Source organism: Physeter macrocephalus, chromosome 2 (assembly GCF_002837175.3).
Source record: "Physeter macrocephalus isolate SW-GA chromosome 2, ASM283717v5, whole genome shotgun sequence".
NCBI classification, from domain to species: Eukaryota; Metazoa; Chordata; class Mammalia; order Artiodactyla; family Physeteridae; genus Physeter; species Physeter macrocephalus.
Genome location: NC_041215.1, coordinates 71,221,329 through 71,248,242, shown reverse-complemented (window position 1 = coordinate 71,248,242; position 26,914 = coordinate 71,221,329). Strand labels below are relative to the sequence as shown.

General features: G+C 35.8%; 1 protein-coding gene across 11 annotated transcripts in view; it reads right to left on the bottom strand.

Moving 5' to 3' along the window:
• LOC102984469 (sodium channel protein type 2 subunit alpha) overlaps positions 1–26,914 on the bottom strand; it is a 147,769-nt gene that overhangs the window by 69,287 nt on the left and 51,568 nt on the right. For 3 of the 11 annotated variants that reach the window (XM_007128310.2, XM_007128312.2, XM_007128314.2), the window contains exons 1-10: positions 22,035–22,301; positions 20,793–20,911; positions 10,162–10,251; positions 9,302–9,430; positions 8,822–8,913; positions 7,479–7,751; positions 4,420–4,483; positions 2,721–2,862; positions 2,373–2,579; positions 602–889 (exon numbers count right to left, since the gene is read on the bottom strand). In XM_007128310.2, the coding sequence (XP_007128372.2) occupies positions 602–889; positions 2,373–2,579; positions 2,721–2,862; positions 4,420–4,483; positions 7,479–7,751; positions 8,822–8,913; positions 9,302–9,430; positions 10,162–10,251; positions 20,793–20,911; positions 22,035–22,301 (1,671 nt within the window). Of the gene's footprint in view, positions 1–601; positions 890–2,372; positions 2,580–2,720; positions 2,863–4,419; positions 4,484–7,478; positions 7,752–8,634; positions 8,727–8,821; positions 8,914–9,301; positions 9,431–10,161; positions 10,252–20,792; positions 20,912–22,034; positions 22,353–26,914 lie in introns of those variants that run through there. The other 8 variants (XM_024122216.1, XM_024122215.1, XM_007128315.2 and 5 more) reach the window with 4 other exon arrangements.

The window sequence follows — 26,914 nt, the reverse complement described above, 5'->3', positions numbered from 1 at the left end:
TTTCATGCAAGTCTCCTTAAACATGAGACACAGATAATCAAGAGCAACTAAGCACAACTGTTTATTTAGCGTCATAAATCTTCTTCAGTGCATGTCTACCTAAAATTTTTGATTACATTTTTAGAAAAATTTTGCTTCGGTTTCCCTTGAAACAAGGACACGAAGAATACACTCCTCATATGAAGTTTGCACATGCTTGGGAACAACTGCACAGATGGTCTGAAAGAATCCACTCTTCACTTCTAGGAACCTGTCACTCAGAAAACCTACAATTCACTGGGTCCAGGCACCACAGCTAAGAAGGGACAGTAACCATCTGCTGATTATTCCTCATGTAGAAAATTGCCCTGACAAGTCTCAGAATCACAAGCCTTCCCAAGCCCAGTGGGATCTATGCTCTAAAAATGCTTTCCTGAATTCCAAAAAGTTGTAAAACTCACAAATTCCTTGAGGTGATAACCAAAACACTCAGTGATCGGTAGCATTCTGAAAGCATTGTGCCATCCAGGAAGAAGGCAGTTTTATCTAACCAAATTCTGGCATATCTTAAAAAAATTGTGTTTGTTATGACAACGCAATTTATATAATCTAATATTTTTACCTGGTGTGGAGAGGAAAACCTCTTTTCATATGTCAGCCTGCTTCCTTCTAAGGAAAAACGGAAACCTTTTCTTCTTATGCTGTCTTCAGATTCAGATTTGTGGACCCCATCTTCCTTCTCTTCTTCTCCAGACTGTTCTTTCTGTTTCTTTTTCTTCCGTCTGTTTTTCAGCTCTTTTTCACTCTTGGAGCTCAACTTTGATGCTACTGAAGAACTTTCTGAGAAAACCCCTATCCCACCAGCACCACTGAAGTCTCTTGATTCAGCAGATGCTGCTGCAGCTGCTGCCTAGAAGGGTTCAAGGGAGATGGTAGTTGCATATACACTTTGAAAAACTGTATCTATGTTACTGCTTCCTTTATCTTTGGTATCATGAATATGTGATTTTGAAAAATGATTCTCCATTCTAGTATGTATTTAGAAAACAATGCAGTGTCGTTAGACTGATTAAAGAATTAAAATGAATAGAAAAGTGGAAGATGATACATATGACTTTAATGAAGACCTTCAACCTGTAGCCTCACACTACACTTTCTAATTATCTAATAAATGAATAGGATACTCAAATATCATAATGATTTTTCTCTGTGATTTAAACAATATCATAAGAAGGAAAGAATTTAAGAACTAAAGGTTTCCTATTTTAACCTGATCCATCACACTTCCACTTGACAATGACTTTTAGTGCCAGTCTAAATTATTAAATTTAATTCAGTCAAGTATTTTGTTTCAATAAACCTTTTTTTCTCTTTGACTTAAAATGATTATTTCACTAAGAAATGTACAACAAAAGCGGATTATAGATTGTATATAAGAAAATCCCAGATCATGGCATCTGAATGAATTTGTAAATTTCAACAGTACAGTTATTGGAAAGAAAAAGTGCTCAATGTTGTTGCTGCTACTCCAGTATATTTTATTTATCTGATCTTTATTACATATTGATATTGTAAATTTCAACAGTTCAGTTATTGGAAAGAAAAAGTACTCAGTATTGTTGCTGCTAGCCCAGTATATTTTATTTATCTGATCTTTATTACATATTGATATTTAGGATATTCTGTGCTAAAAGGGAACTGTACTCTACGTTCAAGAAAAGACGAATATAGGCAATTGGATTAATGACATTAAGTCAAACAAATATAACTAGAGAAATTCTTGCCTTATTTTGAAGCCTCATCAGTCCAAATTATAGGATCTACAGAGTAGTAGGCAAAGAATGTAATGATTTAGTATGTTTATGTACCAGTGTTTTCCTTATGCAATCCACAAACTTGCATTTAAACACTTGAAATAGAAAATAAATATTAAGTAGGTCTTTGTCTTTTTTTCCAGACTCTATGAAATAATCTCCTCAGTTTGACCCTGGTTTTCTGACCTTTCCCACCTCTAGCAACACTAACGAAGAGCAATTATAACTGAATTCTGCTTCCTCAGAAGATTAAGAAAATACTTCGACTGAAGGCATGTAGGTATAACTACTTTGTGAGCTTGAGTGAATAAAGGGTCACAAGGGAGAAAAAAATGTCAACAAAGTCATTATAATTCGTCATGTTTGGATGCCACTACCATTGACCGTAAATAATCATCAAAATAAAATAATAATCTCCTAATAACCAAACAGGCTCCTAACACTTACCAAATACATAAAACTTGTTTCGAACATCAATTACCACTGTTGATTTTGTGTGTTAAATGACTCTGATCTCGACAGTGTGGTCAGAGAGCTGAGATAAACAAACACAAAAAGGCTCAAAGCTTGCTACTATACCTGAGCTTCTTCTTGTTGCTTTTTTAATTGTTCAAGCATCTGCTGAAATTCAGCTTCTTTCTGTTCGGCCTCTTCCAGCGTTGCCTGATTCTGTTCCTCATAGGCCATGGCCACCACAGCCAGGATTAAATTTATAAGGTAGAATGAGCCCAAGAAAATGACTAGCACAAAAAATATCATGTATGTTTTCCCAGCAGCACGTAATGTCTGCAAAAATGGAAGAGATATTTTATTAAGTTTTATACAGGATGTTATGAGCTCACACTCTATGTAATAAAGTATATTATAGCAATTCTCTTGATCTCAGTATTTCATGCTTCCCAGAAGAATCATTTTATCTGTTCTCACCAGTTGATAAAGGTTTTCCCAGAAGTCTTGAGTCATAAGACGAAATAAGGACAAGAAAGCCCAGCTAAAGGTGTCGAAGCTTGTGTAGCCATAGTTGGGGTTTCTACCAGCCTTCACACAGATGTATCCTTCTGGACACTGGCTGTTATTAGGTTAAAGGAAAGAGAGGAAGTCAGTAACTATAAGTTGGATGGCTGGCTTTCCTGTTTTTATAGATGCCAATATCCATTTTATGAGACACCAAGGAAAGCAGATTTCTCTCACTTTAGCCAGTGCTCAACCCAGCACTTAAGTGGACTGATTTATATAACAACAGAATCTGCTAAGTCTATTTGTGGATTCCTCTGTGATTCATGATTGTCATTATTATATTTATCATGTCTCCATATAAAAGCAATCATATTATGATTACTATCTTCTGGGATTTGTGAACATGAACAGAAAAATAAGTCTACAGGTAAAAATTTGATTTTCACTGAAGATATCTAGAGGCAGAAGTGTGTTGAATGCAGAGGTAGGCAAGAGGGCTAAAGAAAAGATGGTGGGGGCACATTGAGAGGAATGAATGAGTCTGCAGAGTGAAGGTTTCATAGTATGACCTTAATGATCAAGCTGACCTGGCCTCAACATTGTGCCTGACACTTCTGGGCTGCGAGACCTTGGGCAAGTTTCCCACACTTGCTAGTCTTGGAGAACCTCATATGTAAGAAAGGGCTAATAACAGAACCTGCCTCCCAAACTTACAATCATTGAATACTATATCATATGCAAAACATTTAGTATAGTACAGAGAAAGAGTTAAAATCAGTCTGTTTTACTTATCACTAAGATCTGGAGATAAAGGCAGCACAATCTTTATCACAGGAGCCAAATGCAAAGCCTGATGCTGATACCATAGGGAATTTTGCTACAGGTATTAGCTACTAATGTCCACAATATCATCTTCCACAGAAAGAACATTAGATTTCTGTCTGTGATTCTAAAATCTTGTCAACTAGAGAAAGGTAACTATTTCTCTGAATTTTCCTCCTTGCTTTAGCTCCAGGTACAATACTTCTTAATAACAAGCATTCACATGATGCCAATCATAATAATTAAAAGTACTTATTGAATGCTGTAATAGCTAAACATTCATTAATCCATTTAATTCTCACAGCCACCCTATAATTATTCCTATTTATCACAAGGGGAAATCAAGGAGAGGTGATGTTATATGGTGAAGTCTGGGTTTGAATTCATGTAAACTCTCCAGTCTATGCTGTTAACAGCTTTGCTAAAATATGCTAAACATGTACTCACCACACCTCAGATATTGACATTATCTTCAGATATCTTACATTTTATGCCATGGAGACCACATTAGCTTATATAGAATATCACACTTAAAAAAGAACATGCTTATGAATTCTATTAACTTAAGCTTCTTATGTATATGTACTGCTTTTCCCAATATTTTCTGTTGAACTAATTTGCAAGATTAGCTGTGACCTAGTATAGAAAAATAATTGCTGCGTATGAGTGAGTGTGTGAAGGAGGTGAGAATTCACACTTATCCCAGCTATTTTGAGAGTCAGCGTGAAGTGGAATTTATGCAGGGCTTTGAATGAGGAGCAAGCAGGGGCTGGATGGGTGGAAGGTGGCAGGTTATTAAGGCCGATGGAGCAGTGTGGACTGAGACTCAACACAAAACATCACTTACCCTGCATCTGAGCTGTTGCCACAAAGCAGAGCATCATTTTGCCCTTCCAAAAAATAGAAGTGACCTATTTAAAAGAGCAAAGAATAGAAAGAATCATTAAAAAAAAACCCTCAAAACACTTCAGCCATTTTGCCTAGGTAACAAAGCTTACCTTTATTTAAACCATGATGAAATTGATAAAATAATAAATATGTATAGGGCTAAATGAAAATATTTTAATAATAATTGAATATTAAACAAATATCAACAAACATTTTTGATTAAACAAATGTTTAGAAAATTGATTTAGAAAGAATTTTTTTGGTAAGGAATAACTATTATAACATTCTCTATCAGCATTTATTGCAAATATAAACTCAAATTGCTTGGGATAATTCAAAAAATAGCTGTCAAATTAAGGCTGTTTGGCACAAAAAGTGAGAGATAGGAAAGCCTTGTTGCTTCTAAATGCTGCCATGAAATAACATTTTATTTTACAACTACGCTTTGCCTGGACCCAAACTAGATTCAGACCTTTGTTGTCCCTACCAATTTTAACTTAATTTCTTGTGAAAAGTGGACTGAGCTGTTTACTCTTTCCATGATACTGTAAGTAAGTGTTTTGCTTTGAGTTTTGGCTTGAATACTGTCTTTCAAGATAAACTTGCTTCTTTGGAGATACGTATTTTCTAAGTATACCTATTTTTTATTCTTAAGGAATACCTTATATATAAATTTAATAAGTTGCAAAGATGATCTCAGGAAACATACACATATGTAAACATACATATTTACATATTCACATACAAAAACACCCAGACACATATACATTAAAAAAACACACACACATAACCCCCACAAAAAAATTTTACTATAGTTTTCAGGAATATTGAAAAGCCTATATTCAAGGAATATCCTAATATATTATGTAGGTCAATCTGGGTCATAGGTTCACAAAAAATTTTAGATTCTTACCTCATAACATATATCAAAAAATCATTCTACATATTTAGAGATTAAAGATTTAAAGACAAGTCCATTAAATATGTAGGTTTTCTTTTCAATCTAGAATATACAGGTGGCTGTTTTATATGCAGAATATACAGGTGACTGTTTTATATGCAGAATATCTAGGTGAAAATTTTTATTATTTCTGAATCCAGAAGCATTTTATAATCTTAAATATAGAAAAAAGAAAACAAATTTGATGACTTGATTGCCTAAAAATTAGAATCACTTAGGGATCAAAAGCAAACAATAAGAACAAAAAAAGCTGGAGAATATATTCGCCAAAAAAAGACAAAATGTTAACATACTTGATAAATTATAGAGATCTTATGAACTTCCCAAAATATACTATCACCTGATAGAATAACAGATAAAAATGTCAACAGATAATTCATATTACATTAAATATATAACTTGCTAATGATACTAATAAACAATTATAGATTCTACCACATTAATAATTAAAAAGAGGATACACTTTTCCTTCTATCAGAAGATGTTAAAATATGGTAATAATCAATATTAATGAGAATTCAGTAAGATGGCCACTGCTATAGGAGGTATATAGTGGTCTGACCTCTTTGGAGAGCAATATGACACTATGTCTCCCTAGCTTTAATCTCGTCATACCCTTTAACACCCCCAAAATTCCACTAATAGAAATCTATCTGAAGGAAACAATCAGAAATAGAGAAGAGATTTATGTGCAAAGATTGTCACTGTTCTGTTATTATAACATTAATAAATGGGAAATTTCATAAATAATGAAATCATTTGTTTTATTTATTCGCTTGTCCAAAGAATCTTAATCTCTTCAGTAAAAATCTTCATGAGAATACTAATTCTTAAAACATTAGTATAATGTGAGAAGTGATAAAATTTCACCTGGTTCTAAAAACCATGAAGGATACCTCAGACTAAGTATCCCAATGGAGTACTGATAATCAAGAGATCAATGGAAGTAGGCTAGCTAATTGCACAAGGAGAGGGAGGGGGGCTTCCCTGGTGGCGCAGTGGTTGGGAGTCCACCTGCCAGTGCAGGGGACACGGGTTCGGGCCCTGGTCCGGGAAGATCTCACATGCCACGGAGCGACTAAGTCCGTGTGCCACAGCTGCTGAGCCTGCGCTCTGGAGTCCGTGAGCCACAACTACTGAGCCTATGTGCCACAACTACTGAAGCCCACATACCTGGGGCCCATGCTCTGCAACAAGAGAAGCCACTGCGCTGAGGGGCCTGCGAACCTCAGCAAGGAGCCTCCCCTGCTCCCCGCAACTAGAGAAAGCACCGCACAGTGGCGAAGACCCAACGCAGACAAAAATAAATTAATTAAAAAATAAAAAAGGAGAGGGAGGGACTTGGACATTCCAATGACAGAGGGGCTGGCTTCAATGATAAGAAATTATACTAAAGCATATCATAAGTATATTCTGATGTCCATCTCTAAAGTAAATTCAAACTGTATTGATAAACAACTCTTACACAATGATTGATACCAAAGAGATAAACTGGAATAAGAATATTGTAAAGGTAGGTTTTGAGTTTACACTTTTTCATCAATAAGTAACTTGCTGGACTGAGGTTGCTTAACTTTCTGATGAGTACACAAATTCAGATTTCATCTTAGTTTCTCCATTTCCAGATACATCATATACACTCAATACATATATTGAGTCAAACCAAATAGGGCCAGATTATTTTTCCTCAGTCTTCTTAATAATCCATTTCAGCAAAATACATTGAATAGTTCAAACTACTGATTTATTTATTAAGATGACTGAAAACTCCTGATCAATCCCTAACAAATAAATATTTTTGTTTATAAAGCACTATACTGTATTGCTGTCAAGACTGGTTTAGGAAAAGAACACATCTTCAAATGGAAACTTTTATCATGTTGATTGAAAGATAAGGAAAAAGGAGTAAGATACCATTTGATTTCTGTATCATATATATTATCTTAAATTGGTCTAAGTAATTTGGTTCACATCAAAATTGAGACAATTTTCACTATATATATATTTTTTATATTTAAAGGACTAAACAGCTTAATGGTTAAAAGAGTATATCTTACTTTTATCTTCAATATATTCATCCCAGTTAAACATGCTCACTGTCCTATTGAAAGTGGTACCATTCCCATCCAATGAGTTATTAAAGAAGGAAGTGATGTTTATTTCAAAGGAGGAATTATCTGGGGGCCATTGCAAACATTTGTTTCGCAGGTTGCCCATAAACAGCTGTAATCCTATTAGTGCAAACACGCTCAGACAGAACACAGTCAGGATCATTACATCTGAGAGCTTCTTCACTGACTGGATTAGGGCGCCCACGATGGTCTTCAGGCCTACACATAAAATCAAAGGGAGGAATTTAAATATACTATTCGACAGCTACTTCACAGACAAAAACATCATGAGCTTGTCCTGGAAAATAAAGATGTCATGCAGAATGCCAACAATATTAGTTTAATGTTTGTGATTGAATAACATTTTCATGAAAAGCCTGCTAGCTGGTGAAAATGAATGAAAGCAGAATTTGTATGTTCATTAGAAAACTGTGAATGGAAATAAACCAAAAGTGTATTTCCAAATACTCCTTAGAGCAAAAGAAATGGTTTCATTATTCATGCTTAAACATCAACCTTGTATAAATTATTTGCCTTTATTTGCAGATGTCTTACTCCCTAACCTCTTATGGATTTTATAAAAATCTATATGAATAAAGTAGTAGGAAATCTTGAAGTCACTGAATTATGAGGTTATATATTTGTGAATTCTGCAAGCTTGAGTATGGGTTAAAAAAGGAAGACATCTGAAAACTGAGCCCCATGCAGCACTCATGCTATCCCTTGCTCTTTCATTTATCTGAAGTTAAGAAAATTACCAGTTTTACATCTAACTGGTCGAATTTGCAGCAGTTTGAATGCCTTACAGTTTAGCTTCTATGCAGAAAGCTTGATGTTACAGGACGCAAACCATGTAGCCTGTTACTGCAAATCCCTCATGCAAAAACTTGTTAAACTCAAAGGCTGATTTAGAACAGATCATTTTAAAGAAAGCAACTAGTAAAAGCAAAGAATCAAATCCACCCAAAATATGATGTACTGATTCTTGCTTTTTTACAAATTTATTTGCAATAGGTGAGAAGCAACAAGGCTTACGCACAAAAGCTGTGATTGTAGCACCAATACTGCTAAAGTCAGCCTCGGTGTTTAACCTAGCTCTCACCTGGAATGACTGAAATTGTTTTCAGTGCTCGGAGAACTCTGAATGTTCTCAACGCTGAGACATTGCCCAGGTCCACAAACTCTGTCACATATCTGTAATAGGGAGTTCACACACAAACACAATAACAGAACACAAGAAACAGTTGGAGATATAAGGGGCCTACCACCTTATACCAGTTTCTTCTTACCTGGAATTACAGAAATAGTTTTCAAAGCTCTCAAGACTCTGAAAGTTCGAAGAGCTGAAACATTGCCTAGGTTTACAAATTCTGTTACATACCTGTAGAATTAAATCAGAGTTATTCAGAATTTAGGGAAATCTAAGTCTAAGTTGGTCTTTCATCAAGATCTTTCAACTTCAATAAGTGTTGCCATCAGATTTCCCAATTAAGAGAAAAATGGCATTGTCATCAATCATAATCTCTGTTACTTGGGAAACTTATTTTATTGCTTTACAGCACTAATTGAAATCAAAGCCATGTAATTTACTATGATAGTCCCTAATTTCTCCAAAGTGCACAATCTGATTGGAAGAAAAATATCCTAAATTCACATAATAACCACGAAAAATGCTTGATCTGTTAAGGGAAACCACCAAGGAGAAATACAGTGTAGGCTCCCACTAATGATTTACTCTTCCTGGATAGAAAATGTATTAAGATACTTACGCAAAAGTAATGACTGTGAAATCCAACCAATTCCATGGATCCCGTAGAAATGTGAAATCTTCTAAACAAAAGCCCCTTGCAAGTATTTTTATAAGTGATTCAAATGTGTAAATTCCTGTAAAGGTGTACCTGAGAGAAAATAGCCAACCCCACATTAAAGATCCAGTAGGTAATTTACATGTACATATCTTAAAGGAGAAAAACAACAAATACAAATTAGAGGCTTCCATATAGTTCTACATTGGTCTCCCTATAATGTAGACCTTAGGTAGTACTTAAGGAAGAAAGAAACATTACATTCTGAAAGACATTCTCATTGACTATAAATGAGTATTGCACTTGCTACATTAATTCATTTGAAGGCCCAAATAATATGGTTCTATATGAAGATATTACCTGAAACACACTAGTTTTGGTCTAATTTAAGGAAATAGTTATCAACAAAAATAAATGAAGATTTTTTGTTTAATAAAATGTGCATCATTAACAGCCATGAAATATATACTAATAAAACATAGAAAGGTGATAGCCATGAGGAAAAGAACATACAAACTAGGTATAGTTTTTATCATCAGATATTAGTAATCACTGATGACCTTTGAAAGAGTGTGAGACTCATAAGGAAGATAAAGAGCTACAAATATTGGCAGTCAAATCAGTGCAGTAATTGGAGCAACTTAATGAGCCAGTGCAAGCTTTGTCCTACAGAAAATCAGTGGTTGAAATGAACTTGAATCACTGTCTAACTGGTTTGTAGTAGCTAGTATGATTTGTTAAAGAAACTGATGAGGTCTCAAGATACTAAATGCACATAAAGGGACAACAATATTGCAAGATTTTTTTTAAAATCTTCTACTTACTCCACATTCTTTGTCCAGTCTGGAGGATTACTCATGGTCATAAATACACAGTTGGTAAGAATAGTGCACATAATGAGCACATTGAATAAAGTAGAAGAATACCGTCAAGGAAGACAAAATTCAGTGGAAAATTTCACTTTCATACACCATTATGTCTTTCACCACCATGAAGTTTAGAACTTTTATGCCCTTATTATTTTATTATTGAGTTTGCTTTTTCCATTTCTGTAATTTTAACAACTCCATACCAAGTCATGTCAGGCCTAGCCATCAATTATTTGGAGGCTACTTATGTGATTTTAGTAATGAAAAAGATTAAATGAAAAGAAATTAGCTCATTGGTAAATAATTTATCAATTTAAGTTTTTTTCTTTCTTTAATGACAGACTCAACGACTGAAGTGCAAGCTCAGCATGTATGAAGACTCTGACAAAAATTCAAGAAGAGAATTCCAGTAATTACAGTCGTCCCACAGTATGCATGGGGGATTGGTTCCAGGACCTGCAGCGGATACCAGAATCCACGGATGCTCAAGTCCCATAGTGGGCCCTCTGTATCCATGGTTTCTGCATCCTCAGATTCAAGGAACCATGGATCCTGAACACTGTACACCGCCTACTGTTGGTTGAATCTGAGAATGTAGAACCCAAGGATATGAAACCCGTGGATGGGGAGGGCCGACTGTAACTGAATGCATTATAACTCCATCCTAAGGGTCACCTGAGTGGAATATCTTCAATAAAATTCTTTCTAAGTGGAGTATATAATATACAGTGATTGCTCATTAAATTCTGAATAGTAAGAGAAGATGGCTGGTGTTAGTACTGACATTTCTTGGGTTTGTAACTGTGGCCAAATTATTTAATAATTTCCCTAAGCCTTGGTTCACTTTGCTATAAAAGGGAGAAAGAATAACCATTTCACAGGATTGCTGTCAGGATCAAATTAGTTAAAATATATTAAACCTCCTACAATTTAATGTGCCTTGTACATGGTAGATACTCAATAAATTACTTTTTTAATTTCCTAAATCATAGATAACACTACTTATAACAAATATTTGGTTTGTTTCACTCTACCCCACTTTGCCTGTGTAGACATAGCCAATGCAGTTCACTCTCCTTTATACTGAAAAACAGCAACAAAAGCTCTTTAAGAAAACTTTCAGTAGTAATACTTGAAATAACTTTCTTTCACAGTTAATAAAAAGCACAAGAAGGATTCAGCTGTACTTATGCAAAACAAGAGCTTTATCAATATAGATTTAGAAACTTTATAAAAATTCCAGTGAATAAATGCTATGAATATCACTTCTCACTCTTTATTTTTATTATAAATCTTCACATTAATTACTCATAGCAAAATAGCAGCACGATTTTAAGTGTAGTAAAATAGAATAGTGTTGTGTTATCTATATGTTGTGTTATGTATTATGTGTTAATCTATAAAGGAAGCTTCTTTGCACCCGCAACTGACTTTAGTCCAAGCAATCATTGATTTTTCATTTTGACTGGCAGTGATGCAAGGCACATGCTTGATTCTCAGCTTGTTAAAATGCATCCACACGAAAACAGTCATAAGTGAATGATGTGGATCAGCCACATGAGGGCACTACAACCTAGAGAACACAGAAAAACACCATTTCAAAGAAGAAACATTTTCCCTTTATTGCTAAAAAGAAAAAAAAAGTAAGACAAAATTAAAGATGACTTGCTATTAGTATATAAAACTAGAGGATCCTCTGTATCTGTTAGGCTGCTAGGCTCTACTGGAGAAAATGACTCCCCTGGGTCGGTTGGCGCCATTCAAAATACATGGTTCTCAGCCTCACCCACACTCAACACAGTCTAAATATTTCTCCACTTCACTGCACCTCCTACTCTGCAAAGACAATTCCAAATATTCTCTACTCTTCTCTGACCTCCAATCTTCTTCCTTCCCTCCCCATTTCAAACTCATGACCTTATTTCCTACTTCACTGAGAGAAGAGATAGGATCAGAATGCTGTATCTTTACTTCCCACCCCCAAATTGACAAACCTCTCTGGATTAAGATCCTTTCCTCCTTCTTGTTTCAATGGGGGGAGTTTTCAATCCCTCTAGTCATACTCTGGACACGTTCTACCTTTCCAGAACACTTCAGAAACCTCTTACTTCTTCCTTCTCTTACCTTTAACACTTCCCATTCTATCCACCTCTTCCTATCAGAACAAACTTGCTTAAGTCTCTCTTATCTTGGAGGAAAAAAAGAAAATACTTTCCTATAACCCACAATCCTCTAACTACTTCCTACTAACTACTTCTCTTTTCCATTTCACAGCCAAACTTCTTGGAAGAGATGTTTATCTTTACTTTCCCTCATTTATCTATCACATCCTTAGCCTACCAGTTTTCTTTCTAAATATGACAAACATCTTCATGTCTTGTCCCTGAAAACAAAAGGATAATTTTGAGTTCTCATTTGACTTGCTCTCTCAGCAGCATTTGACAAGCACGATTCTTCCCCCTTTCGTTATGTTCTCTTATTTTTGCTATCACAAAGTCCCAATCCCTTGATTTTTCATGTCTCATGGACAACAATTTTTTTGTATCCTTTGAAATGTTCTATTTCCCTTTTTGAAAAGGACATCGGATATCCAAGCCATTTTTCCCTCTCCTGCTATATTTATCCTAGTAAACCTCATCAACATACATAGCTCCAAGTACATTTACATGCCCACTGATCTTAAGTATTTCTCTCCAGACTAGCCCTCTCTTCTGAACTCAACTGTCATGGTACCCAATTGTACATATTACATCTGCACTTATGTTTACTCATCTGACAGTTCAAATTTTTTCAGTTCTAAAACTAAACTAAAAATCTTTTCATCCTACCCCTCTGCTCCTCTCAAATACTGCCCCTTTGACATCTCTGTATCACAGAAAATGGTTCATGATCCAGCCAGGAACCTAGGAGCGATCTTGCATTTTTCTCTTCCCTAAACCTCCACATTCAACTTAACACCAAATATTGTCAATTCTACCTGCAATGCCTGGATTCAGTGAACTTTTTCCCCAATCCTCATATTACTACATAGCCCAGGTGTCCATCAAATCTAACCTAGATTACCGCAATTTCATCTAAACTGGTCTTTCTGAATCTATGTTTGACTCCTTTCAATCCTTTCTGCATACTGTACCAAATGACCTTTGTAAATGTAATTTCAATAGCTTTCCACTACCTTAGGATGGCGATCAAATATCTTACAAAGAGTGAAGAGTCTAGGAGGTCTAACTCCTCGCTACTTCTCCAATTTCAGCTTCTTTACTCTTCATTCCACTCTCCCCAGTCCAATATTATTGCAATTGTTTTAGGTCATGGAATTAAATAAGCTCTTGTTCAAGTCACGATCTTAGCAAATATCACCTCTTTGCCCTGGACATGCTCTCTACTTCACCTAGCCAATTCCAACTTTTTCTCCAGCACTCAGATTAAAAGTTATTTTCAGTAAAATGCTGTGCACAATAGCACATTTCCTGATTAGGTCTATCAGCAATATATACTTGTAGCACCTGATACCATTCCTCCAATGACTAATTTTAACACTGATTTTTTTCTACTAGGCAGTTAACTTCACGAGGGCCATGTCTATATTGTTCACCACCATACCCTTGCCATTTTGCAGTGTCCGTTGACTATCGAATGCTGTCAGTTTGGAAGATTGTTTATTACTAAGTGAAGTAAATTTTCCCTTTTTAATGATATATTTATTAACATGGATCCGAAATACAGCATGAAATTTGTTTTCAGATATATCACGTTGACAAGTTTCTACACTTTTTTTGAAGGAGGGAACACTGGATAAATATAAAGTGGAAATTGATAGCCTCATGAGATTTTTGTCACATAACAGACTAAGCCATGGTTTTATGACCCTTAAAAATATTTACTCCATATAATGATAAAAATTAAGCATATATAATAACGTAAAATAGATATTCAAATATTAATAAATAATAGAAAGAGTGAATATTACCCAGTAAGTCAAAATTAATAAATCATTACACTCAAACTCGTGTTTTTCACATTGTATGACTATCATTTTAACAAAAATATGCTGAAGTTAAAGATCCTGACAGATGCTCAAAAAGGAAAGCAAATAAAACTATTTTGCTTTTAAACCAAATAAGAGGTAACTAGAGTCAGGTTTTTATGCTTTTAGTTTAATAGATAATCTCTAAGTAGAGAGTTTCAAAATCCATTACTTTTTAAAATCACTATAAATTTATTTTATCAGTCACATATCTTTAAGACTCTTGGAGTTTGGTGAGTGATTGAAATAGTAGGATTTCAGATAATGATAACAAATATACAAATATGAAAAAAATGTAGACATGGTATTGGTGATACCATACATTGAAAAAGTATAGAAACTCCATGTCAAGGCAGATTTCAAGGGGTTAGAACTAGTAACAAAATGCATATATTTATTTTCTAAATATATATTCCATGACATCAACTAAAGTACATTTTTCAAAAGAACAATGAATCCTAGAATAGTATTTCCTTAAGAGACTTCGTATATAAAATAAAATAGAGGTAGGTTAACCTCATATAATATCAGGAAAAAAAGGATTTTTAAATCTATTAATTTCTCTATACCAGGTATTAATAAAAATGTGTTAACCTTTTGATTGATACTAACCTGTCAGTTGGCAAGTCTAAAATATTTCCTATGTGTGTATGATGAGGAAAGACATCAAGTTTATACTGAAAATGGTTTATGTAACTTTTGACATGGAAACTAGATGTCTACCCCTATATCCATGTAGGTAGGATGAAGCAGCATGAGTTTTAAAGTGATGAACTGTGGATCAGATGCATCCTTTACCAAACACATGAGCTTCAGCAAGTTAATTCTTTAAGGCTCAGTTTTCTTGTGTAAATGCAGATAAGAGTACTAATACTTTTCTTAGAGTATACAATCATTTTTATTACTATTAATCATTTGTTTATTAAACATAAAAATGTAGGGCATTTCTTTGTTATTCTTAAGGAGAAGACATCGTTTGTTCTGTCCAGGGACTTTGTAATATACATAATATCCAGAGAAGCTGCAGAGAAATTTTCAACTTAAAATATATATGAACTAGAGGTAGAAGATAGTTTTATGTAAGATGTTTTCTAACATAAAAATGGAGAATTCAAAGCAAAGTAAGACAGGCCTCTTTCTACATATTGGTGCATATTTGTGAGACAGCAGAAATACTGACTAAATGTCACATATATATGTGACCCACACATAATGTTAACTCTTGAGTTGTTTAATTTTGTTATTAACAAATTCCTAACTATGTTATAACTTTTGAGCATTGAAAGCAGGAAATATAGAAATCATAAGCTGTTTACCCTCCTTTCCCTTAGACCTATATAATTTTTGGGTTTTGATTCCTACATAGACGAAAACCGTGATTTTTTAATTTCTACATAGATAGCATATAATTTGGGGATGAGCTAAAAAGCTCGCTTCCTATTTAATGAAATAGTAAGTTGGAGCCACTGAAAATAACCTTTGAAATACACAGAGACAGAGACACTGGCAATGCCCCCAGTACATTATTTATACCTGAGGGTTCAGAAATCAGTTTCCTTCTGTTAGATGGAAATTGCAAAAGACCAAACCTGAAGTTTTAGCTCTGCCACTTATATAAAATGTAGTCTTAGAAAAAGACTAAACATGTGTGGGCTTCAATAAACTCATCTGCAAAATGAGAAGGCTGGAACTGACCACATTATGTTTTGGTCGATTAACAGCTCCTAACTCTGGTGCTGTATAAACATTTTGTTTGCAAAAATCAAGCCTCAAGACAGTAGAGATTTGTACAGAATTCTTTGTGGAATTCCTTAAACAATATGAGAGTGTTCCTTTGCTAATCTTGCAGCAGCTGCTCCTAGAATTGTAGCTACTACTACCAACAATAGCTGTCCTAGCTACCAGTTATCACGTTCCTACCAAGTGCTAGTCATGGTGTCAGGTACTTATGTAGTTATCATTACTGACGTATAAATAACGATTGCAATTTTATAGATGGAGAAACTGAGATTCAAAACAGGTGGAGTAACTTGGCCCAAGGTCATGGAGCCAATAAGTAAATCTCAGAGGTGGGGTTTGAATCCAGGTTTTCTGAAACCAAAAGCTGTTTATTTTCCTACCCCTTATGAATGATAGGTAGTTCTGCATTATTGGGTGATTTGGAGTGCTTCAGGTCTTTGCCATCACTTTAAATACCATCCATACACTGACATCTCTCAGTTATACCTCCAGCCCAACCCTTTTCTGAACTCCAGACTTGTCTTTCCATTTAACTTCTCAACTCCTCCACTGAATAATGTCTAATAGACCCCTCAAAAAAAATTAATATGTTCAAATCCACGCTTTTGATTTTACCCAGCATATCCCTCCACCTAATGTTGTCCCAAGCTCAAGTAACTACATTTTTTTTTTCTTGACCAGACTAAACACTTGGAGTCTTCCTTAGCTCTGCTCATTCCCTCACACCCCGTGTCCAATTGCTCAGCATATCCTGTCAGCTCTTCTGAAAAACACATCTGATTTTGATGACATCTGCTACCCTCATTGTTTCCACCAAAGGCCAAGCCACCAGGGTCCCCTGCCTTCATAATGGCAGTAAGCCCCCAATCTATCTTCTTGCTTCCATTCTTTCCCCCCAGGCAGTCTGTTCTCCACGCAGCAGCCAGAGTGATCTTTCTCAAATTTGAGTGAGGTGATGACACTCCTCTGCTGAAACCCTCCAGTCATCTCTCCCCATCTCATGCAGCATAAATTTGGTGTCTTCACCACGGCCTACAACTTCAGCCCCGACCTTCACTCTCACTGACCTCATCCTCTCCTACTCTCTGCCTTTCCCACTCTCCTCCAGGCACTCTGGACTCGTGGCTGATTCTAGAGCACAGCAGGTACACTTCCACTTTTACCCTTTGCCTTCATATTTGCTATTCCCTTTTCCCTCAGATTTCCATGTCTCACTCCCTCACTTCCTTTGGCTCTCTACTCAAATGCTATTTTTTCAGAGAGGACTTCCCTGATCATATGATTTAAAACAGGACCTTGCCACTCTTCTCTTTTTACACTACTTTATTTTTCTTAATAGTGCTTATCACTAGCTGATTTATTTATTTATTTATTTATTTATTTTATTTTTTTTTGCGGTACGCGGGTCTCTCACCACTGCGGCCTCTCCCGCTGCGGAGCACAGGCTCCGGACGTGCAGGCCCAGCGGCCACGGCTCACGGGCCCAGCCGCTCCGCCGCACGCGGGATCCTCCCGGACTGGGGCACGAACCCACGTCCCCTGCATCGGCAGGCGGACCCCCACCACTGCGTCACCAGGGACGCCTAGCTGATTTATTTTTATTATCTCTCTCCTCTCAAACACACACATACACATGAATGTAACCACGTGCAAGCAGGGACTAGGTTTGGTTCTATGTTGCATCCCAGTGTCTAGAAGAACATCTGCCACACAGTAGGTGCTTCATAAATATTTGCAAATGAACAAATGAATGAGTAACAAATGCAAAGTAAAGGAGAGTGTGCATATTAAAGTAAAATAATAAAAACTGACATGCAACACATTGAAAATTCTGATAGGGAATTTTAGGAATATGGATTATTTTTTACTTGTTTACTATCTAGAAAATATAACCATATTTTATTTAACTATTGAAACAAGGTAATGGGCACATCAACAGCATTTTCAGTTTTCAAAATATACCCTGACAAAAATATAGCAAGCATAAGATTTTTCTGCCAAAATCAAGAAACAAAGCTAATTTGATATGCAACAGCTTCTAATGAAGATAACAACTCTTTAAGAAATAAGTCAGGATTTTCGGTGGAAATAGAGACACCAACCTAGGTTTAAAATACAAATTTCTTGATTGTGAATGGCCATTTTCTGGATTATAAACTAATGATAATAAATACACAACAACCTCTTAACTGTGCCCAAAACCCACCATTACCAACCCCAAGCATTTTTATCTTATATCAAAAGAAACTTGAAGTCAGAAAACCAGGATCTGAGCTTAGGATTTGCGTTGTGAGGAATAAGACAAAATCACTGGGAAAATCACCTGCAAACTGTACAGTATTATCTACATCAAAGTTTACTAGGATCTCCAGGCAAATGTGCCTTATCACCAAAAGACTGAAGAATGTGTCTATCAGTCTACCTGCCTTTTCTCATATCTCTACTCCAAGGTGAGATATCTGAAATATAATATTTTAATTCAGGCAATCAGAGATTTTTAAGAATCTACTTTTTCTACGTTGGAAGAAATTTGTAACTATATGCCAATTGTAAGGTTCTGGGAGAGTCAACCGTTCCGTTTGGCAAATCTTAGATTTACCTGGCAGCCTTCACATTTCAACTTGCACCACTGCAGGCCTCCTAACAACTTTGCCCCTTGGAGGTTTTCTTTTTTTCTGGGAAGCAAGTGCAAACCTTCAAATTAAATTGTATCTTGATTCCTGAATACCCCCACCATGAAGTCGGTCCTCAATGCCCAGAGTCTCTGATCAGAACTTCTAAAACTGCTCTCATCCTCTACCACTGGAAGTCTCTTTTCCCAGAGGGCATTAAGTTAGGGTTCCTGGGTCTCCTAATATAGAATTTTTTGGAGTGGAGATTATAGATTTTCAAAAAAATATACTATCTCCCCACAAAAGTTTTAAAACAACAACAAAAACAAAAAAAAATCCTGCCTTTTCCTTTAACATTGGGTTTTCTTAATTTTATTTTATCATTCAGTTTCAAGAAAAATAGATTTTTCTGACCTCTTCAAACCTTCCATCTTGTCACTTGTTTTGCATCTAATTATTTAACCGTTTGACTCATTTGTCACTTAATTATTCAATATGTACTCTCAGTATTTACTATGAATAGAGCATTGGGCTAAGTCTGAATTTTCCACATAATTTCATGTATAAATTGTGATTACATAGGGATGTACAATTATTTTTAAATATAATAAATAATTTATGGAAAAATTTATTCAGTGCCCAGATTATAAATACTCAAACATAATAATGGACCATAATTTATAGTTCAAGGGACTCAAATCTAAATCTCAATTTTATTATTCATTCCTAAAGTTAACTCAAAGCATTTTTTCTCCCTGTACAACTGGGTTCTCTTACTTGAAAAACAGAAGTAAGGAATCATTATTGCTTAAAAAAAACTCACAAGAAATTATTAAATGTTAAAACATGAAATTAAAGTATGAAATTAAAATATGTTGATGTCTATGCAAAACTGGGGAAGGGGTGGAAAAGGAATGACCTCGAGGTTACAAGGAAACTGAATTCCAGAATGCCACGCTTCTAAAGACATCATTTGCCACAATGCCAGGCAAGTCTGGGGACATGCTTTACAGCCCTTCCACCCAGAAATTAGATGGCTTCCCTGGACCAAGCTTATCTCATCTCTTGAATTCCTTATCTTTTCTAATTCCCTACCATATCTAATTCAAATATTTTCTGGGCCTGCTAGAGGTAGTTAAGTTTTTACTTTGTAAGCCTTGAAGCCAAGCCCTGGGCTGACCATGTTGTAAATTGCAGGCAATGACTCTTTCTAATTAGGAAACAAAATTTAAAGTTGTCCTACCTGAGACTTTGCTTAACTTTCAGTTTCCCCTTCCTTACCTCTAGTTCCTGATATATATCAGTTCCTCATCCCAAGGCTTCTGTGCGCTTCCTGTAAATGCCTCTGCCTAGCACAGTCAGTCTTGCAAACCTTTGCTTCCTTGGTTTTTCCAGGGCTGGCTGTCAGCCAGATCACTGTCCCTGGCCTGAAATAAAACTTCTCATTCACAACTACTCTATTTAACCTTCAGGAGTAAATCAAATCACCATCTCCCACCAAGGTGTCATCAATCCCATCTCTAGGAAGTAGATACTTCATGACGAGAATGAAGCATGAAATGAGGATGTATATGGATAAATAGAAATTAAGCCTTTGGAAAGAGATAATTGTAGCAGGACCTGAGACTAGCATAAAACGTAGGAACAAGTGACCCAAAAAAGTGACATTTGAAAGGGTAATGTGTATTCCATCACAATTATAAACATTTACTAACTCAAAGCTTTCAAATGCTAAAATGAAAAGCAGAAAGTAGTAAAATTCAGATTAAAAAGATATAAAATTGTATAATTCAGATTATGCATATATTTTCCAAATGTAAAGTAGTGAAGAAAATTAGCTCACAGAATTTACCCATTATATAGATAACCTTGTAAAATTTGAAGACTTAAAAAAGGAGAGCCTAGTAATACTGTCAAAATTAATTAAGAAGTCTTGGATGTAGTAGGCAATTCAGAAGGGAGCAGAGGAGGAAAGAAGAAAGAAAGAAGTAGTAAGTCAGGGAAAGAAGAAATACTTGGAAGATGGGGCAAAGTGTTTCACTTACCTATGATCCCATTTTGCAATAATGCTAACTGTTGAGTAAGAGGGAAAAAAAAAAGAAAGAGCACATAACATTGCCAACCACGCATATTTCTGAAAAATTCCCAACTCAATAAGTCAGTCAAAGAGCAAAATCATATTAAATGACTACTTGAAAAAAGGATATGAATGTACCAAAATCTTAATAGCTAATTTTCTAATAGGGTTGAAGGGAGTTAAAATGTACAGGGCAGGGGTGGCACTGAATCGAGAGATTGCTTTCCCTTTATTCAATACTATAAACGTCTGAAAAAGAAAACAAACACATAAAACAGAATTTAGAATCTTAGTATTAAAATTAAAAACATTTTAAGAAAAAAAGTGAGACAATTTTTTAGAAATATTGTCTTATAAAATAATATAATAATACACTAATTACCAACATGATGCTATGTGCTTTCTCTTTCTGAGCCCTATAAACTCTCCTACATTTGGTAAGTGATATGAGGATTTAAAGAACATAAAGGAAATCTGTAGTCACTGCCATAGGAATACTTAGCATCCTTATCAAGTTTTAATATCAGTATTTTAAAACTGTAATTATAATTCACAAAGAGCTCAAAAATGAGGCTTTGATTACTTTTTCAGTTATATAAAAATTTTCTCAGAGGAACTTCAGGGTTTTCCAGAGGTGTTGTTTGATCACACTCTTTTTTGGGCACTTAAAAGCCACCTGCTTTTATTTCTTCTGGGTGGAGCCATGGAACGGGCAAAGTTTATGGTGTGAAGGAATAAACCTGCTGAAGATCAAAGTACCTTATGTAGAGCTAGATATTGTAAAGAGGAATTTGGATACTACTCCTGGAAATATTATTATTATTATTATTTTTTTTTTTTTTGCGGTACGCGGGCCTCTCACTGTTGTGGCCTCTCCCGTTGCAGAGCACAGGCTCCGGACGCGCAGGCTCAGCGGCCACGGCTCACGGGCCCAGCCGCTCCGCGGCATGTGGGATCCTCCCAGACCGGGGCACGAACCCGCGTCCCCTGCATCGGCAGGCGGACGCCCAACCACTGCGCCACCAGGGAAGCCCTGGAAATATTATTTTTAATGCATAAAAAAAATATACTTCTTGTCTTAACTTTCTGCTTCACCACAATGTAAGGTGAACAGACTTTTTTGCCCTTCCTCATTTCCCCCACTGCAGGATGCCCCTTCAGTTCTCTGCCTGTCCTGGACATGGGTTCAAATGAGTGCTTCCAAAAGGCTTCTAGGGTAATGGGGCCATTACATGGTCAAGTCCACCTAGTACCCTAATGATACTTCAGACAGAGGGGAGGAGGCGCAACATTCTTCACCTGACATCCCTGGCACTAGCCCGGAAGCAATTAGGAAGTAGGGGAAGTAAAGGCAACTTGACTAAGAACTCACTTTCTTATTGATATAGTAGGGGTCCAGGTCCTCCAGGGGCTCTGATACCATCTCTGGAGGAATGTCCCCATAAATAAATGGAAGGGATTTTCCTGCTTCCAAGTCACTATTTGGCTTTGGGCCATTTTCATCATCTTCATCCTTGCGTTCTTGTTTGGGTCTCTTAGCTTTCTCTTCTGCAATGCGTTGTTCAATAGCAGCAAGGGATTCCCTGGTAAAGAAGCGGAAGCTGTCAGGTCCTGGCGGTACCAGCACTGATTGTGCCATCTTTTCATCCTGCTCCTTTAATCACTGTTTAGCTCCTTGCATAAGAAAGTGCTATGGAAACGACAGAGAGAGAGAGAGAGAGAGAGAGAGAGAGAGAGAGGAAAAAAAAAAAAGCACCGGTCATTAGGATAAAATGTGACTGTGGCCAATTACATGATACTGAGATAAAATATATAAACCAAGCTATCTGTAATATTTTACTAAGGAAGCTGCACTTGGCATTCGGGGGATTCTCCTGCATGCATTCATCTGCTTGCATGGAGATTATCTTTCACATTCAGTAGGTGTCTATGAGGTACTCTAATCTCCCACTCCCAAAATGTTTTAAGTGAAAATATCCAACTCAGAGCTCAGAAATGGAGAATACTGGTTTGTGCTTGCTGTTTCACTTGTGTGAATATTTTGGCAGCCATCTTTTTCAGCATCCCTTCTGAAAAAAATATCCGAGATCCATAACGAGATGAATAATTATCAAAAATTGTAGAACCTGGGCTGTGTGAAGATCTGCATGTATCTCTCCATTTTTTTCCATGTTTCCTTTGGCCTACTTTTCCACCTCAAAGAGCTTATTCAAAATCAATGCACCTGGTAAAGAGCTCTGGAAATCCTGAAATGCCAGGCTGTGGAAACATAGGTAGATACTGCTTGAAAGCAAGGGAGCGGGAAGGAGCAGGGAATGCCGGATTGCATTTGGAACTGCTCGGAAGCTGCACAGGAAGGAACCCAGCTCCTGCCAAACCAGGCAGGAAGTCACCCACGTCAAGAGGTCTGGAGCTTGGACGCCCTGGTTTAGCAACCTGCTGCTAGCTAGTGTAATTGCTTCTTATATTAACAAATTTGCAGTACCTTAGGAAATACCGTAGAGATAGCTCATTTTCTCAAACAGTGCCCATTTCTTAAGAATCCACGTAGCAGATTTGTACTTGAAAAAAATAGTAAGTTTAAGATAGTTTATCTTTTACATGAACTCCTATTATGCTGGTCTTTGTGATAACATAAATGGAGTTTTACTGTATTCTAATCATATTTTACTGGACTAACATATATTGCTCAAGAGAGCACACCAATCATTTCAAACGTTATCTCTGAATCAGTGGCAAGAGTTTCTATGCTTTTTGAAATAATACAACCAAAATCTTGACTCCTGAATGCCATCTACATACAATCACTTATCTATTTTTCCTTCTTTTTAAAATATCAATCCATTTTAACCCTTACCCTACAGGAATGAGAATTACCATTTAATTATATGAGGTGCATTTTCTAAAAGTAAAATTCATTCACATCCAGATCATTTCTGTAGATATGCTAGATCAAACAGGGAAATCTAAAATAACATAAGTTACTGTACCATTTCCACATTTTTTTTTGAAGTAGACCAGGACCTTTCAGCCACCAGCTAGAAGACTGCCCTCTCAGTATCACAGTGCCTCCAATACATCCCTCATTTTTCTCACCCATCCCCAGAGACCCTTATGCCTAGTGATAGGCATAGGCATGAAGAAGGTCCCTGCACACTTCACGGAGGAACCTGCCATGCCTGGATGCTCTAATAGAAGAGACATGCTAAAACATGCAGACAGCAGCTTCAAAATGAAAGTGGTCCTCTGCAGATTCCCCCAAGGATTCTACTGTAAAGGTAAAGAAGCATCACAGAGAATAAGCATAATAAGAATATTAAAACATTACCCCTGCAGAATCTTTTACACCCAGAGTTTAGGATTGATAAGCTGGCACCAAGAAGACTGCAGCTAAAATTCCATCATGCTTTTTTTCTTTTTTTCATTTTTTTTTTTAATTCTCCTTCAAAGACCACACCTAACTTCCTGTGAAAGGATTCTGGTAACTGAAGTAAGACCAGGCATTTCCTGTGCGGGGACTACAAAACGGCATTATTATAACTACCACTAGAGGGCGGGGGAACTGTGAAGAGAAACCCCTCAGTGTACACACAGAAGCATGTTTGAAGCAGCCCAAAGCTCTCAGTAATGGAGCTCTAATCTTCTACAAGCTTTTCTTAGAACAGAACATTAAGACTTAGCTGGTTTGAATTACTAATTTTGTTAACTGATAATGCTTCCATTCATGCTTTTTTATTTGCTAAGCCAAACTGAATCGACACAAATAATTCAAAGTAAAAAGAAAGTAAATAAAGAAGGGATAAAAATAAAAACTCATAAAACAGCAATTATATTAATGAAAGTCTTACATACATGAGCTTTAACATTAGCCTCAGTCCCAGAGTATTTGAAATCCAATAAAGGGCTTTGATAGTTCAACAAAGAGGTGGTCTTTGTGCTATCTAAGTTAACTTTCCCTAGAAATAAAACTAAACTAATGGGACACCAATATTATTTTATCTCTAATTTAAGTGGCTGAAAAGCAATCAGAAAAAAAAAGAAAGCCAGTGAGATACTAAATGCCAATACTTAGATTAATAACATAGTTAAGATCTGCAGGCTAACCACGTGCCAGTCACTGATCGGGTTGAGTCTGCATGCACTATATCATTTCATCCTCCCCGTAACTCCATCAGATAAAGGCTTTCATGATCCTTATTTGAAAACTGAAGAAAGGAAGTACACTGAGGTTAGGAAAAGTTACCTAAGATCACACAGGCAGGATTCAAATTTAAAATCTGTGAGCTTTATTCAGCCATAAACAAAATAAAAACAAAAAACGAAGACACCTGCTCATGTAACTAAATCCTAAAATAAAGATTAAATAAAAATCAGTAAGTGGCATCAATTATAATCAGAAAGTCATAATTATTAAGTCAATATATTTTTACATATTTTCTAGCTTCACCATTTTCAATAGAAAAGGTATTTGATAGAAACAAGCAAGAATAGGATATAGCCAAAAAGAATTTTTTAATTCATTCTAGCATGTCTGTTTTGGTTATAGAAGCAAAAGAATGACCCAAAGTGACTTAGGAAAGAAAGAGAAAGAAAGAAGGAAGGAAGGAAGGAAGGAAGGAAGGAAAGAAAGAAAGAAAGAAAAAAAGAAAGAAAGAAAGAAAGAGAGAAAGGAAGGAAGGAAGGAAGGAAGAAAGAAAGAAAGAAAGAAAGAAAGAAAGAAAGAAAGAAAGAAAGAAAGAAAAAGAAAGAAAGAAAGAAAGAAAAGGAGGAAGGGGGGAAAAAGAAAGAAAGGAAAGCAACATGGGAATTCATTGTCAAGGTTTATTGTTTAGGGTTAGCTATAGGCATGCCCAATTGATGTTACCAGCACCTAGTCAAACTGCATCCTTTGGCTCTGACTTCTATGGTGATAGCTTTTCGTTCCTCATTGTAGTAAGATGCTATAGCATCTCTGGCCTCCCAATCTCCCAAATTTAAATCCAGTCAGAACAAAGATCCAGAAAAACTCTCACCGCATCTCACTGGCTTCAGTTGGGTCACATGATCATTCTGAAGTAATCAGGCTGTCCAGGGTGATGCCATGCTTTGTGCTTTGACTGGCTTCTCCTAAGCCAATGCCTCATCCTGGACTAGGGAGTAAATCCTATTTGAAACCTATGAACAGTCAGGGTTGTGGAATCACTCAGTATCAGGAACACACCAAGATATGTGCATTTACATTAATTGTAGGGTCACCCCTTTCTCTCCCATTGATCCTAGCCAGTGAATGTGTCTTAGGATATTTAAAATGGTGAACACAAAATATTTTACCAAAACATCCAAGACATAGGATGAACAACACATATTTTTTCCGTCTCAAAATGTCTTTTGTAAAATATAGATAAGAATCATAGTCTCGTTTCTGATTTCCCAGGATGACGTTTTCAGAAGTCATGCATATTAGTTTTTCTTGCATTTTCCCTGACCCTTGTTAACATCATGCTGACATTTTATGAGAATGCTAAATGACATATGTTACATGGTTTCTAAATTTCATTCAGTTGTACTACTTTGGAGACAGAAGATTTTGTATTACAACTTTTAAGGCCAGACACTATATTTGGAAGACCCATAAATAATGAGAAAGGCAAGCAATATAATTTTAAGTGGTTGGAAAGAATATTAAGAATTGGATTTCTAAATTCCAATGACATTTGTTTCCCTTTCGATGTCTTTTTTAAAAATTTGTCTCACTTATAAAAGAGGAACATTAATTTTCTAAATTAAAATATAAAAGAAAAATTAACAATATTATTACACATGCTGATATCTACAAAAAGTTGTATTACAGTGATATGAAAGAGCAATAACAAAACAAAGAAATAATAAATAGTATATGACTCAATTCCTTTCCACAAAGATTCACATTTATAAGTACTCTAAAATTAAATTTATACTAAGAAAATTAGTGGCTTATTACATTTTATGGATAAGGAAATAACTATATAATAGTTTATATTGTAATTGATGATTGTGGATAAGTGCTCAAAAACCTTAGAGGATTTTGTACCTAAGAGTTAAGAAAGCTGAGAAAGACTAAGGAATATCTTTTTCTGAAAGTGATCTTTTAATCCTATTTTACAATTGTAATTTTTAATTTTCTTCAGCACATTAAAGTAATACTGGAAACATAAGCTAAGGAAAGATTTGCTAAGTATTACCTGGAGATTTATTTTCTGTATTTTCTAGTTTCCTTAATCTATAGGTTTGACT